Source organism: Asparagus officinalis, chromosome 7 (genome assembly GCF_001876935.1).
Source record: "Asparagus officinalis chromosome 7, Aspof.V1, whole genome shotgun sequence".
Classification (NCBI taxonomy): Eukaryota; Viridiplantae; Streptophyta; class Magnoliopsida; order Asparagales; family Asparagaceae; genus Asparagus; species Asparagus officinalis.
In genome coordinates, this window is record NC_033800.1 from 148,485,497 (window position 1) to 148,503,341 (window position 17,845).

The following is a 17,845-nucleotide window of genomic DNA, read 5'->3' on the forward strand; positions in this document are numbered from 1 at the left end:
ACTTCTGAGCTGTAACCTAAATAGCTAGTAAGTTTCTCCGATGAGAACATATGCATTTGGTGTCGATATATCAACACCCACATAGAAGTTTATCTGCGTACATGAGCACGTTGCATATCATATGAACCCCAGGAACCATGTCCTGGTGCAGCTCCGGCTCCGGCTCCGGCTCCTGCTGCATACTGAGAAGCACCATCTGTAGACCCTGGGACCTGCTGTAGTGAAAATGAAATAAGTATGTAATATTCATTAGGGTCAATTGAGGATAGGCCCTCTTTACTATCACCAACTTACTACCCTTTAGTTCTATTGTTGCAGATTAGCATCCTGAGTATAATTATTTTGACCCTGTTCAGGGGTCTATTCAGTAGAATTTCACTTGGGGGGTTTATCTGCAACAATAGAACGCTTTCAGAGGGTCTATCTGCAACAAGAGAATCACATGGGTAGTAAGTTCAATTTGGTAAAGGGAGTCTATCCGCAATTAAATCTATTCATTAAGCGTACTCTGAGTTTATGCAAGTGTGTTTCAACTATTAATAGCAACAAGTGTAGAATAGAAAAAGAGGCATACCGGATTTGTTGGATAAGCAGCAGGATAAGGATTTACACCATAACTGGGATCAGGATTTGCATAGTTCAGGCCATACCCTGCAGCTGCAGATCCTGCATTAAATTTAGAAATGGGTTCCCTGTAAATTTTTTTAGTAACATTTAAGAAATTCTCTCTTAAGCAGCTGACCTAAGTAGAACATATGTGACCAGTAAACATAGCTTTGACTTGGTTTTGAAACATATTCACTTCTACATTTATATGTTGTTACTTGAAAAGAAGTTATAACATGCATATGTCATCTGAGTCATCACAATCATATCTCAACTTTCTATGATTGACTACAACACAAGACTATATCTATAAGGATTTAATGGTGTGAAAAAGAAAACAAGAGATTTAGCTACCAGTCTGAGAACACTAGTGCATAAAACAACATTAGATGACTATAAGGAGGTGGCGAGAAAGGATAAATAATTCTCCAAACAAAATTATTATTCAAACATATTCATTCTCTACTCTAACATCTAAGCAATATAAGTGAAATAGATTCGTCAAGACATAAGTTAGTTGCGTCCTTAACATATTGGTTTGTTCAGGGACCTCTAGAGGCTTAAGATGCATGAATCAGTTTTTATTCTCTACTCTAACATCTAAGCAATATAAGTGAAATAGATTCGTCAAGACATAAGTTAGTTGCGTCCTTAACATATTGATTTGTTCAGGGACCTCTAGAGGCTTAAGATGCATGAATCAGTTTTTATCTCATCTATGTCATAGGGCTTATAAGAACTCGAAGAATAGTTCCAGACCGTCCATCCCACTCCTTAATGCAATACACAAAAGATCTCTCTATAGTCCTAAACTTCGTTTTAATCTTGAAAACCCCATCCCAACAACAGAACTTTCCGCATCAGACACAAATATCACAAAACTCGATCCAGGCCTATGGCGAAGAATTTTCAATAAGATACAAGGAAAAAAGAGAGAAGAAAAAGAAGTGTGAACATTCTACTTATCTTTCTTTCGTTTCTTTCTAATTCTTGTTATAATTCCAATTACTAAATAGCTTGAAACCATCTCTAAATTTGTCCCTCATCATCTATGTCAGAGCTGAAGAGATTTACCACTGCTGTATAGACATCGACATCATTCCAAATTTCAGATTTTAATGCAAAACAATCTAAATGGAGCCTCCTCAACGCAATCGAAGTTCTGGTCTACTCTATTGATTCAAAGTTTGTCATAATGTCCAGTTTCAAAACTTGAGGCCATGAAAGGTATATAGATCATCTTTCTATTAAAAAATTGCATATGAACGTATAAAAAAAATAAGGAAAAAGTTTGAACCTTCTTCAATTTATCCTTTTTTCTTTTCCCTCTAATTTCATTTTACAAATCCCAATTCCTAACTAGCTTGAAACCATTTCCATATTTGTTCTCTCTGCTTGTTAGTATATGAATAACCTCTATCAGTAATTTCTTCTATTTCCAACTTGCTCAAGAGAAACCACTTCAACCTCAAAGTCTCTTGCTTATCCTTCGCTAGAATTTCAGGACAATCAACTGTCAGCACCAGCAAATAATTTTCCAGCTTAGAAGAACCATTCTGTTATATGTCATTCTGTTACATGCCACTGCATTTTTGGCTGAAAGCCCCTTGCGAATAAAAACTTAAGTTTGAACGTTAAGCCTCAATTTGTCAAGGAAGAACAATAGAACCACCACAAACCTCATATGACAGTTTTATTCTTTTGATCTGAATCCTAATTCCTACAGTTGCAGATGCTGCTGGGCAATAAGAGGGTCCAGCACTGTGGACTAACAACGCAGTTTGGTAAACCACTGGAAACTATCAAGAAAATACCAATGTAACTAGGTCGCATAATTATGCATCAAATTTGTCCAAGTCCCTCAGTAAGCAATCAATAAAGAAATAGCTCCTCATACCATCCCAAAGATATGTTTTAATTTGAAATGCAATTACCTTGGTTCCCAGCAGCAGCTGCTGCTCGTGCCCGCTTCTCGGCATTAGCAACCTCTGCACGCAGTTTCTCCACTTCACGAGCCATTGAAATTAGATTGGTCTCCATCACTTGGCCATGCTCATAGTTCTCCGCATAACCTTTCTTTTCATATTCAATTGCTTGCCTAGCATAAATGGCATTCATGAGATCCACAATTTCAAACTATTAAACAAAGGAAAAATATTCTCAATGAAGAAGAAGAACGTTAACGGAAAGCTAGCTCATTCATCAACTCCAAAAACTGAGAGATCACCAGATACAGAATGTAAAGGGAGGGGGTGGGGGTGTTAAAAATTCAAGCATATTCCTTCAATTATTAAGTAGGAACATAATTTCCTTTATCCTACAAACCTTCACTCATTATATGACCAGTACTTGGGACGGTCACCACGTGTATTTATATAATCTCAAGTGGATATTACTTCATTTCTATGTGGTCAAACAAACACATCTATTTCTTACTTTCATGCTCACGAAACCCATATCCATCTGTGTCCAACACTTGCTAAAGTGTAATTCTTTATTCAGGTCAAAGTATATACAAGATGAAGTATGTTATGCCTACTCTTGTGGCATAAACTAATTGTTCTATAGATCCTTCTGCTATTTCAGATTGTTTCCTTCATGAATAACAACCGAATACAAATAATCAAGTGAGTTAAAATATTTAGTGCCTACAAATTGGAGATGTCTGAGTCACACATCCGAAGTCTAAAATCTTAGGTTGTGATGGCAGCAGACCCTAAGGCACAGGTACTCCTATCCTCCTCTTCCTATCTCAGAAAAATCCAATCCAATGTCGGTAAATTGTGGATCTGTAATGAAATGATTATCAACACTACCTATACCAAAACAAACAGACGTTTTATCCATGATGAGAAAGAAAGGAGGGGAAAAAATGGGGAAAGGAACAAAGCGAACCGACCTAGCTCGCTGCAATTCCTGTTTCATGTACTCAATCTCGGCTTTAATCGCAGGCATCTGCTGCACGTCAGCTGTTGCTTTGCCCAGATCCTGGGTGAGCATCTGGACCTGACCGGTGAGCTCCTGCTTTGCAGCATTTAGCTTCTGGATGTCTCCGCGGACCTGAATAAGCTCAGCTCTCATCGCATCCGCTGTCCGGAGATCCGCCTCCATCTTCATCGACTTCTCGTAGATCTACACTACAAGGCGCGGGGAATTACTAAACAATAGAGAAGACTAGGACACTGTAAATTAGTTCAAGACCTAGCTTTTCTTTTTGAAAAACAAGCTTTGATCACTCCCAAAGAGATATAACCTAAATTAAGATTATCTGATCAAGCTACAAGCGCAATCATTCCCCAATTTCAGTATACCTCTCGGAGTTGACCATCCCTCTCGGCCTGAGCGCCTCCGACGGCACGTGACATCTCATGCAGCTGTGCTGCCAGCGCGGCAACCTCCTGCTTCAACGCGACGTGAGTCGCCGCCAGCCTCTGTTATCTACAAGAAGCATCTGGATGTCTTGGTGCTGGGCGCCGAGCCTCTCCTCGATGATGGCGGCGGGCGTGCGCTGCGGCGGGAACTGCTTGGGGCCGCCGCCGCGGGGGCCGCCGGCGAAGGGATCGTCGAGGAGGTGAGGAGGCGGAGGGCGGCCGGCGAAGGGGTCGTCGAGGAGGTGCGGAGGCGGCTGGCGGCCGGCGAAGGGGTCTTCGTGAGGCGGCGGCGGGCCGCCCTTCATCTGGTGTGTGAGGGGGGACGCGGCTCCGCCCTGACATTTTTGTGGGTTTTTTTTAAGGGTTTTTGGGGTTTTTTTTAGGGCTCTTGAGGGGGATTTTGGTAGGGAGCGCTGGATTTTAGATGGACGTGAGATCGTTATCGGCTTATTTCTCTTTTATAGAAGTCCATGTTCTGCAAATTGTTTTCGTATCTGCCCTCCCTCAGAATGTGTTTTCCGCCCTTTTCTTAAATTCTTTTTTTGTTTTCCCCTTGTTAGGGGTGGGGGTGGGGGTGAGGATAGAATCATGGTATTTATTGGAACATATAATTCAGCAGAATTTTGAAATTGTAGGATTTGTTAATAAAGAATAAATATCGATTAAAAATGACTAGTATTGGTTGAGATTAGCTCAAATTAGATATTCTCGTCTCAAATACACAATCTCAATATTAAAATATTACGTAAAAATAATTGTATAATTTTTCAGCATAGTGTGTCTTGGACACACTTAGTAAGCAACAAGGCTAATTTTTGGGATACGGCTGAGTTAGCTATGTATCATTCTCATTGTGTAAGCACATAAGTTAATTAATAAAAACTTACTAAAAAAATATTGTATTAATGATTAAATTGCAAACAATTATATGCAAATGTTATTATTTTGAGATATATCTAAGAAAAAAAAGATAAATTATGTTATATTTTACTCCTCAAGTTATAAAAGTGATTGTTGTATCATCCGTCCTTAGCCGAGGGTGCCGTAACTAATGCGTAGTACAATGAGGGAGCTTGCAATAATTTTGCCACCAACAAAACTTCACCGCGAGCTTCTCACAGATCCATAAAAAATTGGGGAAGGATTAAAACAGATCTGGAGCTCAACCGTGACCTCTTTCTTCTCTTCGCGCGTTTTCTCTTCTTCTCTAAGCAATGGCGACGGCCAACCTCCCTAAATCCGGCGCCATTTCCAGAGGCTACAACTTCGCTTCAACTTGGGACCAGGTACTCAAAAGTGTATCATAAACCCTAACCCTAAGTTCTTGATCTCAGATCTCTTAATTCTTCCCCGATTCTATACAGAACGCTCCGCTGACTGATGAACAACACGCCGCGATCTCAGCGCTCTCCAGTGCTGTAGCTGAGCGCCCGTTCCCGCCAAATCTGGTAAAAGTTTGGAGGATTTCGATTTTGTGCTTTGATTGCTGTTGATTTTGTTTTGATCCAAGTTTCGTATTGTTTAGATTCAAGATCAGAGCACAGGAAAGGATAATGATAGTCATGTTTTGGTTCCTACGAGTGATTCTGTTGATGATGTTGCCGCTGTTGATGCTGTCTTGGTTAACACTCACCAGGTTCTTTTTTTTTTGTTTAATTTTTGTGATTTAGTGAGAAATGTGAGAAATGGATAGGATCTAAAAATTTATCTTTTCTTGTAGTTCTATAAGTGGTTTTGGGATCTGGAATCGGCAATGAAATCAGAGGTTTTGCATCTTAGATTCAACTTTTATTTTATTTAGAAATTTTTGATGCAATTTTGCAAGATAATTGTGGATTTTTCTTTCTTTCTTTCCCCCTTGTAGACGGAGGAGAAGTATAATCTCTATGTGAATACTCTGGTAGAACGCCTTCAGATATGTGACGGGATTCTTAACCAGGTGTTTTTTAATTTATATCTGTTTATACTATGATTATGTATGAAAAACATCATGCAATTAGTCATCTTTATTGCCTTATAGATGGTGTGAATAATTCTTTTCTTTTAACTGCAGGTTGATGATACCCTTAATTTATTTGACGAGCTGCAAATGCTGCATCAGACTGTTGCAACAAAAACCAAAGCCTTGCATGATGCTTGTGACCGACTGGTATGCCCTCATTTTTCTTGTGTGCTTTTGTTATATGCAAGACATTACTGTCATTTGAGATAATTTTGCTTAAGATATGTTCAATATATTTTCTCTGTGTAAACCTTCCTCTTCTGTAATACAATGATTAATAATTAAGTATTCATAATCACGCTAGCATGCTTAATAAAGATAAACTTCGCAACCCATGAGAAGATTTAATCTACTGAAGTAAACCTTGATTTATAGAACTCAAAATTACTCAAAATCCTGAATGCAATGCGTTGCATTAGTTTCTGATGCATCCTACACAACATTTGCATTCTTCGTTACTGCCATTTTGATGAAATGATCTGGTATATGCACAGAGTATTCTGCAAATTATCGTGCTTTAAAGTTATATCCCTCGGGTCCAGAATAATACTAAAGCCTTAAACATGTAAATGAAACACACAGAGCATTTGCTTGTTAAATTTATCAGTTGTCTTGTATGTGTTTCTCTCCATCAAGTTCTATGTGCAAATAATTAGTAATAAATTTCATTTCAGATTATTTCGTGTTCACTAATAATTTGTTCCATTTTTTGTTCATATTCTTGTTGCAGTTGCTTGAAAAGCAGAGATTGATAGATTTTGCGGAGGCACTTCGTAGTAAACTCAATTATTTTGATGAATTGGAGAATGTAAGGTTTGACAGCTATGTCTCTTTGTTATAAGTTTTTACCTTTATATGTTACTTTACCTTTAAGTTGTTTTTCTGAGAATTCAGCTTGCATGTTAATCTCTCACAAGTGCCTATACTCTTGGTTACTTTATACCTTGCTTATTATCAGAATAATGGTAAAACATGCTGTACATTACTCAGGCTCTTGGAAAATGGAAATCAATGGGTTGTATTTTGACAAGGACTGAGAGTAATGATATTTGTGTCTTTAAATCTGAGAGGGCCTAGATTGTATATTTTCCTTAAAAAGAAATGAAATGTTCCGTGTTTCCTTCTGCGTTGCTTTCACATTGTTAGTGCACTAGTGCTGTGTGATCTTAGTATATTTGTTTGGCTTTTTCGTATTCATCACTAACATAATATGCATACATGAGAGCAGTGAAAATCTGGTAAGAGTCAGACCAACTCACAACTTTATAGGAAAATAAATTGTTTTTCGAAATCAATTTGGTTTTTATTTTCTAGTTGGAATGGAAATGTTTGTCTGAGAAAAGTGGTAGAAAAATTCAGATATTTACATGTGACTTTCATCAAGTTAGGATAGCTTTATAGTCTTAGGAGAAAGTGTGTTGGATTTTAAAACCTAGTTATAGGGATCATCGATGCAGTTAAAGGACAACTAAGCAAATTTATTTTGTGTATCATCATAGGCCATAGGGTTATATCAATATCATTATTATTAAATATTTTTAGTGCAGCGCAAAGAGAAGGAAGGGAGAAAAACCAAAGAAAGATATAAGGGCATCTCCAACCCAGCACCAAAATGGTGCAAACAGTGCTTTTTGTTGCACTGTTCATTCTCCAACGCAGCCCCATTTTCTGCTCCATCTTGGTGCAGTTGAACAGTGCTGTACCAAATATGGCGTTGCACTGTTCATCCGCCCCGTTACTGTTCATTAAAAAAATTTAAATACTTATTTTTAACTCTTAATTAATATAAAAATAGATAAAAGGAAATAAACTGGGAATATTCTGAGAATATTTTTTTTTGGTGCAAAAAATGGTGCAATGGGTTGGAGATGTATTACTGTTTGATGTGACTTTTTCACCATTTTGATGCAAAATTTGCACCATTTTGGTGCAATGGGTTGGAGATGGTCTAAAATAGGATATTTAACAAGGCCTCAAACTTAAGCTCAATTTTCATCGACGTCGTCACTATTTTCCTCATGTATATATGGCATATGGTACAAGGTCTGACTACGCTCTAGATATCCATTGACAGAATTTAATTATCTCTGCCTTTCTTAAATCCTAATGTAGTAACTGAATTCTACTCTTGGGACTCTAGTGCATGCCTTGCTTATTTATTAGAGGGGTTTCCACCTGAAAATGTGGGAAAGTACACACGAAGGGGCTACAAGCACTTGAAATCAATGATTTGAGCCCACATAAAATTACTGGACGAATAGCTTGAAAATTGAGGCTAAAAGATTTTATCGCAGATAAACTTCTAGCAACTTCTGCTATGATTTAAGATGTACAGAGTGGTATTTGACTCCCTAACATTGTTTTTTGTATAAAAACTTACGTTAGTGATTTGAAACGGCACAAAAGTTTGTCGTAATTTTTTTCTTCAATTAGTTGTTGACAATTTGCACTTTTTATATTGTACCTAATAGCAAACTACAGAATCGTCTTGGTTGCTTATGGCATTCCATATCTAAAAACGATTTATCATTACGTTCTAAGCAGATATATTTCTTTCCTCCTATTCTAATGTTCTTAATGTAAAATTCTTGTATATAGGTCTCTACCAACTTCTACTCTGCAAATATGAACATTGGAAATGGACAATTCCTTCCTTTGCTGAAACGACTTGATGAGTGTATCTCGTAAGATTTATCTCCATCATTTGCTTAGTCTCTTTTTGTATTCGTTTCATTAAGATCTATTCAAATAAGGAGTTGCAAACTTTAATTGAGTTATCTTATGGAGGGAAGCCTAGGTATGTCGAGAGTAACCCACAGTATGCAGAATCTGCTGTTTACTTGGTTAAGTTTCGGCAGCTCCAGGTACTTGGGTTTCATTTTTATGCTGTATAACAATATTTTGTGGGAGTAGTTGAAACACTAAAACTAAACATGTTGCCTTTGCCCTCTCATACAGTCTCGCGCATTAGGTATGATTCGATCTCATGTGCTCTCAGTTCTGAGAGGTGCTTCTTCGCAGGTATATGTACTACATTTTGGCATGGACCTTTAAGTTCGATTGTAAGTTCTTTTCAATTAGCGATTTTATTTTATCATTTTCCTGCTGTTTTTCAGGTGCAATCTGCTATTCGTGACAGTGGTTCAAGCAAAAACTCTTTTTCAGAGGGTGTTGAAGCATCTGTTATTTATGTTCGTTTTAAGGCGGCAGCCAGTGAGGTGGATTTTCTTTCATTAATTTAATAGGTTTTGTTTCTCTCTTCTATTTCTTCTTTGGGTTATTTGCTTATGTAGCCCTTAAATCATGCGTATTTGCACAAGTACCCTCCAAATCTCAGTTTTTGCAAAACTACCCCTCAAATCATCAGTTTTGGAAAACATTACCCTCAAAGCAATTAATCATCAATTGTGATAAGCTAATTTGTAACCGCAATGTAAAAATTATTAACAAAATAGTCAAATTTTTAGCACCAACTTGATGATTTACTGATCTTAGTGGTATTTTTTCACAAAGTTGATGATATGGGTGTAGTTTTCCAAATACTAAGATTTAGGGGGCATTTTTGCAAATATCCATGATTTAAGGGGTAATTTTCCAAATACTAAGATTTAGGGGTCACTTTTCGAAATACTAAGATTTAGGGGGCATTTTTGCAAATACCCTTCTTTTTAATCATCAGAAGTATAGCACATAGAAAAACCAGCCAAAGCAAATTTGAAGGTAGTATGATTTTGGTTTGATTGTTGAAAGCTGAAATCTAAATGAACCAGAAAGCTCCTCATATCATATCTTTTCCTGTGTTTAGTCTAATCTATATATGATAGAGATGAGTAACACTAATGAAGTTTGTAATTTGCAGCTCAAACCTGTACTAGAAGAAATTGAAAGTAGATCTTCAAGGAAAGAATATGTCCAGATTCTGTCAGAATGCCACAGACTATATTGTGAGCAGAGACTATCCCTGGTTGGTTTTGTGGGATCTGTGAAGCTTCATTGCTTTTGTCATCAATTTCCATTGTATTCTGATCTATCTAACTTAAAATTTGTTCTCGTGGACATTGTATAAAATCTGTTCAGATAAAAAGTATTGTCCAGCATCGGATCACTGAGTTCTCAAGGAAAGAGGCATTATCATCATTGACTCGGTCTGGGTGTGCATACCTGATGCAGGTGAAATTCCGTTCTAGCTAGTAGGGGCCTTGCACATGTAGTAAATGGGAAAGCAGGAGCCCTGTATTCTGTCTGAAGTCATTTTGCCATTTCATTTTAAACAATGGAGAAGGTTAATTTTTTATATGCCAACTCGTTAGTTTTATGTTAAATTACTTAATAGAAGGCTGACTGACAAGTTATTATTCCCTGGAACTTGAAACACCTGCAACTTGGTCTTACCACTGCAATCTTATTCTTGCTAGAGAACTTCAGAATGATGGCAACCTTAGATCCTTCCTTCAACCTGCGTAACTGCACTATAGATGCTAATGATTTGCATGATAAGGTTTAATTTAGTGTTGATTGAATGAATTGAAACTAAATATAGGGTTCAAATGGCAGTCTTCTGCAACTGATAACTTATTCGGCAGAATAGTTATTGAATTTCACATTAAGTTCAACAATTTAGGCAATTATGATTCAGTAATTCTTCATGAATTTGAAGCTTATACATACGGGACCATAACTTGTACCACCATACAGGGTAATAATGTCTCTTCCAAATTGGAGCAGGAGAAATATGTGAATCCTGGATGGAACACATAACATGAAGAAGAGTTTCTTTGTAGTTGAGATGGCGGGTGGAAGTGCCCATCTTTGATAAAAGAGAATCACAATCTGAGCAAACAAGGAACACTAGGAGCTGTTGTTCCTTGGTATATGGTATATGCATGTGTGTGGGTATTTTGGTTTGTGTGTTTGAGTTGTTTGGGGCTGGGCATTATGATGTACTCAAACCTTTTCTAATGCTACTTCTTCTGATTTCAGGTCTGTCAGCTTGAACATCAACTCTTTGCTCACTTTTTCCGTTCTTCATCCCAGGAAGACTCCAGTTTAGCTCCTTTAATAGACCCTCTGTAAGTTTCTCTACCTTCCATGATGTTGCAGTTTTCTTCCTATTTAACTAAGATTCACATATTTAATGAAACTTTACATCTACTTGGGTCGTTTGTTTCTGTTCTTTGATCCATCTGATGATCTGTTTGTTCCACATAAACTTTATTTGTTCTCTATATGAATGCTTAAGGGAATATCCATATGGTTCAATGGCCCCTTTGGTACACTTGCACATCAGGCTGACAGTTAATCATACAATTTCATCTACAGAGCTGTGGTCAATAGCCCATTTCCACTTTCCATCTCACGATAAGTTGGTTTTGAATAAAAAAAATATATTCTTTCTTTTTGGAAATTAATAGGGTTATTTATCCAAAGCATGGATTTTTAGGTACTTCAATTGTAGGTAAAAATAGTTGTCTTTGAGCATTCTTGTGTATAGAGGACAGTTTGTTTAGTTCATTGTTATGAAACAGTTACCCCTGACATATATTTGATGCAGCAGTTGTGGATGACATTAATGCTTTTTGCATCAATACAAAGTTTTTAGATATGAGCATTCTTCATTTTCCGAAGTTCTCTCTTCCTAAAGCTCCTATTGAGGCTTTCTTTTTTATTCTTGCAAAATTGCTCTTTATTCCATCAAACTTTGTGAATTCCAGTATTGTTAGAATTAGATTTGATGATTGATTGATTTTTTTTTGTTGCAAGTTTGAAGGACTTCTTTAATAATGTTGATTGCTGTATAAACGATTGCTCATCATTAGTTTCTTAATGTGTTGCCACACTTGCAGGTGCACATACTTGTATGATATATTACGTCCTAAATTGATACATGAAGCAAATCTTGATGCTCTTTGTGAGCTTGCTGATATCCTGAAAATTGAAGTTCTAGGGGAACAGCTTAACAGACATTGCGAGTCACTTACAGGTCTGCGGCCCACACTACAAAGAATTCTAGCAGATATTCATGAGAGATTGACATTTTGTGCGCGCACACATATTCGTGATCAGGTATCTTTAGTAGCTGTTTTGTTCTAAAGGCGTTAGCTTTTTCTTTTCTTCAATGCTTCACTTAGTGCTGATTGTTCCATTTGCAATCTGTAAACCTTCCCATTAGCAACAATGCTCACACACATATTGAGTCCTTTTAGATTCTGCCATCTGTTTTCTCATTATACTAGTTCCAGTGTTTTTTTTATTGGGGTTACTCTGGTTGAATTCTTCTTCTTCTTCTTTTTGGGTGCAAAACTTCTCATGTAAATAGAAATTTGTTTTTGTATCAAGGGGAAAAATTAACGCTAAACTCAGCTTGTGGTTCTTTCTAGATGTCTGGAAAAAGAACACTGACCTGTAGCAAGTGGAGTATAATGTACTATATTGTGTTTGATGGAAATGGAAACGAAGATAGCTTCTAAATCTTTATAATGCTTTTCTTTTTAGTTAATTATTTGTTAATCAATTACTTCTTTTCATTCTACTAATGCATTAGTTTAGCAGATTGCAAATTACCGTCCTACTGAAGAAGATCTGGACTACCCTGCTAGACTGGAGAGATCCACTGAAACATCATCAGATGCTACTGTCAGTAACTTGCTCTGTGCTGTACTTTTCCTCAGATTGGAAGGATAATTTCTGTGAACTTTTGATTTTCTTTTGTATTCTGCTGGAACACCTTTCACTGTTTATTGGCATGTGCATGGAGCCCCATGTACACTTATACTAATACACAGCCACATTCAAACACACATGCGGACATCTCTGTGCGTGCATGTGCGCTTGCGCGTGTGTGATTGATATCGGACTTCTTTCCTGGCTGTCTGGTTATTTCGGTTTCTTAATGTGCAGCAGTTCTCGGGCTGCTCAATAATCGTGGGTTCTTTGAATAAAGGATATCAGTCAACTTCCCTCTCGTTTTTATTACAGGTTGATGATAACTCTGATATTTTCAAAACATGGTATCCTCCATTGGAGAAAACAGTATCATGCCTTTCAAAGTTATATCATTGTTTGGAACCTACAGTTTTTACTGGGTTAGCACAGGTTTGTACTTTTGTGGTTTGTTTTGGTTGGATTCTCAAATAATTCACTCCGATGATATTTTTCTGATGTTTTCCATTTTGCATTTACCAGGAAGCTGTTGAATTCTGCTCAATATCCATACAGGTTGGTAAATATTTCTTTCCTTCCCTCTCTATCTTGGCATTTTACTTCATATAAAATGACAGAGCGTTCAACAACAAGAACGATTTCTCTTTTTTTTTAAACCATAAAACTTTATTTTTCATTTTCAATCATAAATGGCTCTCATTTATAAAACTTGTCTAACTGCAAAATCTGCCCATTCTTTTGGTAAAAACACATGTAAACACGTTGATTGAGATAACAATTAAATTTGCTATAACACTTATGAACAAACAATTATAATATTCTGCAATTGAACAAACAATTTCTTCTCTGCTTGTTTATTTTCTATTTCCTTCTTCACTCTTCTGGGCATCATTTATACACATACCGAGGTACGTTCTTCCATGTTTCACCCACCTTTTGTCCTTATGTGGTTTTGCTTCCATAGTTCCATGTGGAATTGAGGAGTTATAATTTTTTTTTTCCCCTGAGAAACAGGTGTAATACAGTTAATTCATCCCTTTTGGCCTTGATTTTCCACTTCTTGTTCCCTCTGGATGCTAGAATCTCATGTTTGAAGAGATTTTCTGCATATAACCCTTTATTTTCTCTGTGTCTAAATATTTTAGTTTTTAAATTTGGAAGAATATAAAGTCAATATCCAATCACCCATTTACTGATAAGAATGACCTTTCCGTAGCGGACATTTAGCATTGTAAAGTAGCATATATTATCCCAGAAAATGTAACATTAGTATTGAAGTTGAAAAATATTTCCAAAGTTGCATACTACAATACTTGGTAGTAGTATATTGCTCTTTTCAACATATCTTCATTCTTCACCTAGGTCATAACAAAAGTTTCTCATAGAAGATGTATTAAATTAGTTTACATATGTATAAAAGTGTGTGTGGGCTGCGCGGATAATTGTGAAACTTGTGATGCTTTATGATCTGTGTCTATAAATGGCTTTTTGGGATTTGCAGAATGCAAGTAAACTTGTTGCAAAAAGATCATCTACAATGGACGGACAACTCTTTCTTGTTAAACATATCCTTATCTTGAGGGAACAGGTAGTATAAAATTTTATGGTGCACGCAGCTTTATTCGTACTTTAATTTTGTGTTGAGTGCTTTGGTGGTAAACTTTTGCTAACTTCTGCTTCCAAATATGATCAGATTGCCCCATTTGATATCGAATTCTCTGTTACTCACAAGGAGTTGGATTTCTCTCATTTGCTGGTGAGTTCAATTTGATTCTTCCTGTTCTGTGACGAGTACACTCTATTTTGTTGTTCACGATGTGTTTCCATCTTCAGAGGTCTTGTATGAGTGCTAATACTGTCCATACAGTTTCTGTTTCTATGGTTCCTGTTAAGTACAATAGAACTTTAGTGACAACTAGAAATGTCTAGTTTATGACTGCTGGTAACAAACTTTTTCTCGTGCAATATTATTTATCAGGAACTTTGTTCTTTCTCATTTTATTTTATCATGTTTGACCTTATATTCTATACCTTTAATGGTATAATTTTGTACTATTAGTTATTTAATGGTTTGTAAGGCTACCTTAAAATATATGAAATATATTGTTACAAGTCTTGTGACAACTGACCCGAATCATTTTGGTTTTGCTTATTCCAGGATCATCTGAGGAGAATTCTCAGAGGTCAAGCCTCATTGTTTGATTGGTCAAGATCATCTTCACTGGCTCGAAGCTTCTCTCCTCGAGTTCTAGAAAGTCAGATAGATGCGAGAAAGGTTAGACAATCCTTGCAATTTAAATTGATTTATATCCGACAGTGTAGCTTGTGGACTGATTTATATCTTTGAAAGGGTTCCATGCCTCAGATTCAGGTTTTGCGTTGACCCTGACTTGGAAAATGCATATTAGGTGTTTCTTCTGTTTACTGATTCAGCTATTTCAATGGATCGCATGATTACAATTGGCTTGAAAAGAAAATTGGTAGGAAACCAATAAAAAAGACAGGCAAGAAGTAAAGCGTAAATACTAGAACTGGAGAAAATAGTTGTGATTCACGAGTCATAATATATTGAAGAAATATATTGTGCGAGTATGAGAAGCAAACCTGATTACCAGCTATTTATTTCACATATATTCACATAGTGGTTACATGGCTTGTCATCTATCTAATACTGAGCTTATTTCTAAAGTCATAAACATTTAATACCCTGCCCATTTTAGGTAATGTAACAGTGGTATATTTGTGAAGTTCTTATATATTTTGTTTTGGAATGTAAAAGCATTTGCCCAAATTGAGTTCTTTGATGCATCAATTGGTACAGTTGGCCTGTCAAAGCTTCAAGATTTAATGTTTTGGGCCTTAAATGTAACTTCCTTCTGGAAGCCTATGAGAAATTTGGTAGAGCTTTCACTGAATTGAAAATGTGATATAAAATTACAATCTGTTTTTTTTATATATTATTTTTTTTGCTGCAGGAATTAGAAAAAAGTCTCAAAGCTACGTGTGAGGAATTTATCATGTCCACTACAAAGTTAGTTGTGGACCCAATGCTTTCATTTGTTACCAAGGTAACCACCCCTTACTGGTTTGCCAATAATGTGAAGTATGATCTTTTTCTAGCTTCCAATGTTAAAGTGAGGAAGTCTATTTAGTCAAATAGTCCTTCAATACTTGAATGAATCATATAGATATGCTTCTTTTAACATGGTAAAATTCTCATTCCTGTGGAAATATATGTTCAGTACAATGTTCAACAGTTTCCCAGAAAAAGGTTAAATGGAAGGCAAAGAACAAGGGCTCTTGACTTATCCTTTTGATCTTGATGGAACAAATTTGTTATTTATAGTTGCCTCTTCTTCGGGAACCATTTGGAAGCATTGTGATACTGATTCCATAGCTGTAACTAACTCGGGCATATTAAGTGCCTTCGTATATTGATCTTTTATTCTTTTGTCAGATTCAACTAATGCAAATATAACCAATATATTATTTATTTTTCAGGTAACTGCTGTAAAACATGCATTATCCTCAGGTGGACAGGATCAGAAACTAAACTCTGTTTTGGCAAAACCTCTCAAGGATCAAGCCTTTGCTACTCCAGAGAAAGTGGCTGAGCTTATTCAGAAGGTAATTCATATTTCTTACTGATTTGGCACCTTAGTTACTGGGTATTAATCATGAGATGCCATGTGGCTAAGCTATTTCAGAAGGTAAGTGTTGGATTTTGCTGGTTCGTACCTTAGTTACTGAATATTTATCATGAGATGCAAATGCAATGGGAACAGGTCACCGTTGCTATTCAGCAAGATTTGCCAAAAGTGATGACGAAGATGAAGCTCTATCTACAGAACCCGTCCACTCGGATGATCCTGTTCAAACCAATCAAGTGAGTAGCCCTCATATTTTAACCTTCAATTGCGTCTAATATGATCTATCATGCATTATATTTTCATAGATAGTTGACAAAGACTTGTGCATATGAAATTGTGCTATCGAATTGATTAGCCTGTAAGCTATTAGGGGGATTTTGCTTAGCGTGCTCTGGAAATTTCTTATTGGAAATAAAAATGCTTTATAATTATTCAGTATAATCCTGCCTGCCTTGTATGAAGGGCAATACTGAAAGGCAATATCCTGTTATGACATGAGGTTTTAGAACATAGACTCATTTTCAATATGGGGCATCGTAGTTGTAGAATCCTGTGTTCTCCACTTGAAATGGAATCTCAGAGGGTTTCCAGGTCTTTGCACTTTAAGATCCTCCCTTTGATCAACTTGAAAATGTTATGATACAACTATACAAGCAAAGAATCTTGAATTGTGTCTGTGTACAAGGTACGAGAATTTGATGGGTGTTGTATCTAACTTTCAAAACCATGTGGTGTTATCTCCAAAATTAACCTCAAGAACATAGCATTTTATCTATGTAAAGTAATTTGTGTATTATGACTCAGTCTCATGCTGTAAGATTCTCAAAAGAAGTACAGGATAAAGAAATTCTCAGAGTTACAAATTAGCTACGTGTCTTCCTTCACTAGCTTATGAATTTCCTTTTCTCCAATAACTGGAAGGTGAATATCATGGTTTACCATTGTATATTCTGGTTGTGGTTACCTATCTTATCTGATATGGCATTTGCGTTCCAAGAGCTTAATGTCTTTATATTTCTCGTAACGCAGGACAAACATCGTGGAAGCTCATGCACAACTACAATCTCTGATAAAATCTGACTACTCTGCCGAAGAAATGGAGAGCATGGGCATGGTGTCCCTACAAGACCTGCAGGCTCAGCTTGATAGCCTTCTCTAGATGTCGATATCCTCTATTTTCAAGATAAAGCTTCATGTTGAAATTATTGTACTTGTCAATTGTGCTCTTAATGGTTGATGAACTGTATGAAGCTACTATGAACAACTTTATGGGTCTATTTTATGTTGCACTGATATTTTCAGAGGGCGTATTTTTTTTTTTTACTTATTTTATGGTTTTTTGATCTCGAGTGTGGGCGTATGAGTTATGACATGTGTTAAGTAGATTGTTCTACATCACTATATGGAATAGTACATATATTTGTACTGTGGTGAATATTATACTAATCACGGATACAAATACAAATATCAGTGTGCATATGCACATACAAGTAGATATGAGAAACGTTGATAACACAAAAACATATACGTCATATGTTAGGAAAAAATATTTAAAT

General features: G+C 36.4%; 2 protein-coding genes across 2 annotated transcripts; one reads left to right on the forward strand and one right to left on the reverse strand.

Moving 5' to 3' along the window:
* LOC109849675 (protein FLX-like 1) lies at nucleotides 7–4,379 on the reverse strand. Its single transcript, XM_020419533.1, is given in 6 exon segments — nucleotides 7–212; nucleotides 575–666; nucleotides 2,541–2,704; nucleotides 3,506–3,738; nucleotides 3,918–4,039; nucleotides 4,042–4,379. Coding segments are annotated over 6 exon segments (975 nt in total). The 5' UTR covers nucleotides 4,283–4,379; the 3' UTR covers nucleotides 7–89.
* On the forward strand, nucleotides 5,091–17,635 carry LOC109848608 (conserved oligomeric Golgi complex subunit 3-like). Its single transcript, XM_020418203.1, has 25 exons — nucleotides 5,091–5,263; nucleotides 5,342–5,425; nucleotides 5,503–5,613; nucleotides 5,698–5,742; nucleotides 5,842–5,916; nucleotides 6,031–6,126; nucleotides 6,710–6,787; nucleotides 8,578–8,663; nucleotides 8,777–8,843; nucleotides 8,938–9,000; nucleotides 9,096–9,197; nucleotides 9,839–9,943; nucleotides 10,057–10,149; nucleotides 10,960–11,048; nucleotides 11,823–12,042; nucleotides 12,529–12,612; nucleotides 12,955–13,071; nucleotides 13,162–13,194; nucleotides 14,141–14,227; nucleotides 14,333–14,395; nucleotides 14,798–14,914; nucleotides 15,615–15,707; nucleotides 16,141–16,266; nucleotides 16,425–16,525; nucleotides 17,319–17,635. Exons 1-25 carry the CDS (start codon nucleotides 5,192–5,194, stop codon nucleotides 17,446–17,448), a joined length of 2,337 nt encoding a protein of 778 aa, XP_020273792.1. The 5' UTR covers nucleotides 5,091–5,191; the 3' UTR covers nucleotides 17,449–17,635.

What these genes read in the sequence shown, in the direction of transcription:
- LOC109848608 (XM_020418203.1), top strand. Translation starts at nt 5,192, where the DNA reads ATGGCGACGGCCAACCTCCCTAAATCCGGCGCCATTTCCAGAGGCTAC. An exon ending in TCTTGGTTAACACTCACCAG is followed by an intron (nt 5,614 to 5,697) that starts GTTCTTTTTTTT and finishes CTTTTCTTGTAG; the next exon opens with TTCTATAAGTGGTTTTGGGA. An exon ending in AAACATCATCAGATGCTACT is followed by an intron (nt 12,613 to 12,954) that starts GTCAGTAACTTG and finishes TTTTTATTACAG; the next exon opens with GTTGATGATAACTCTGATAT.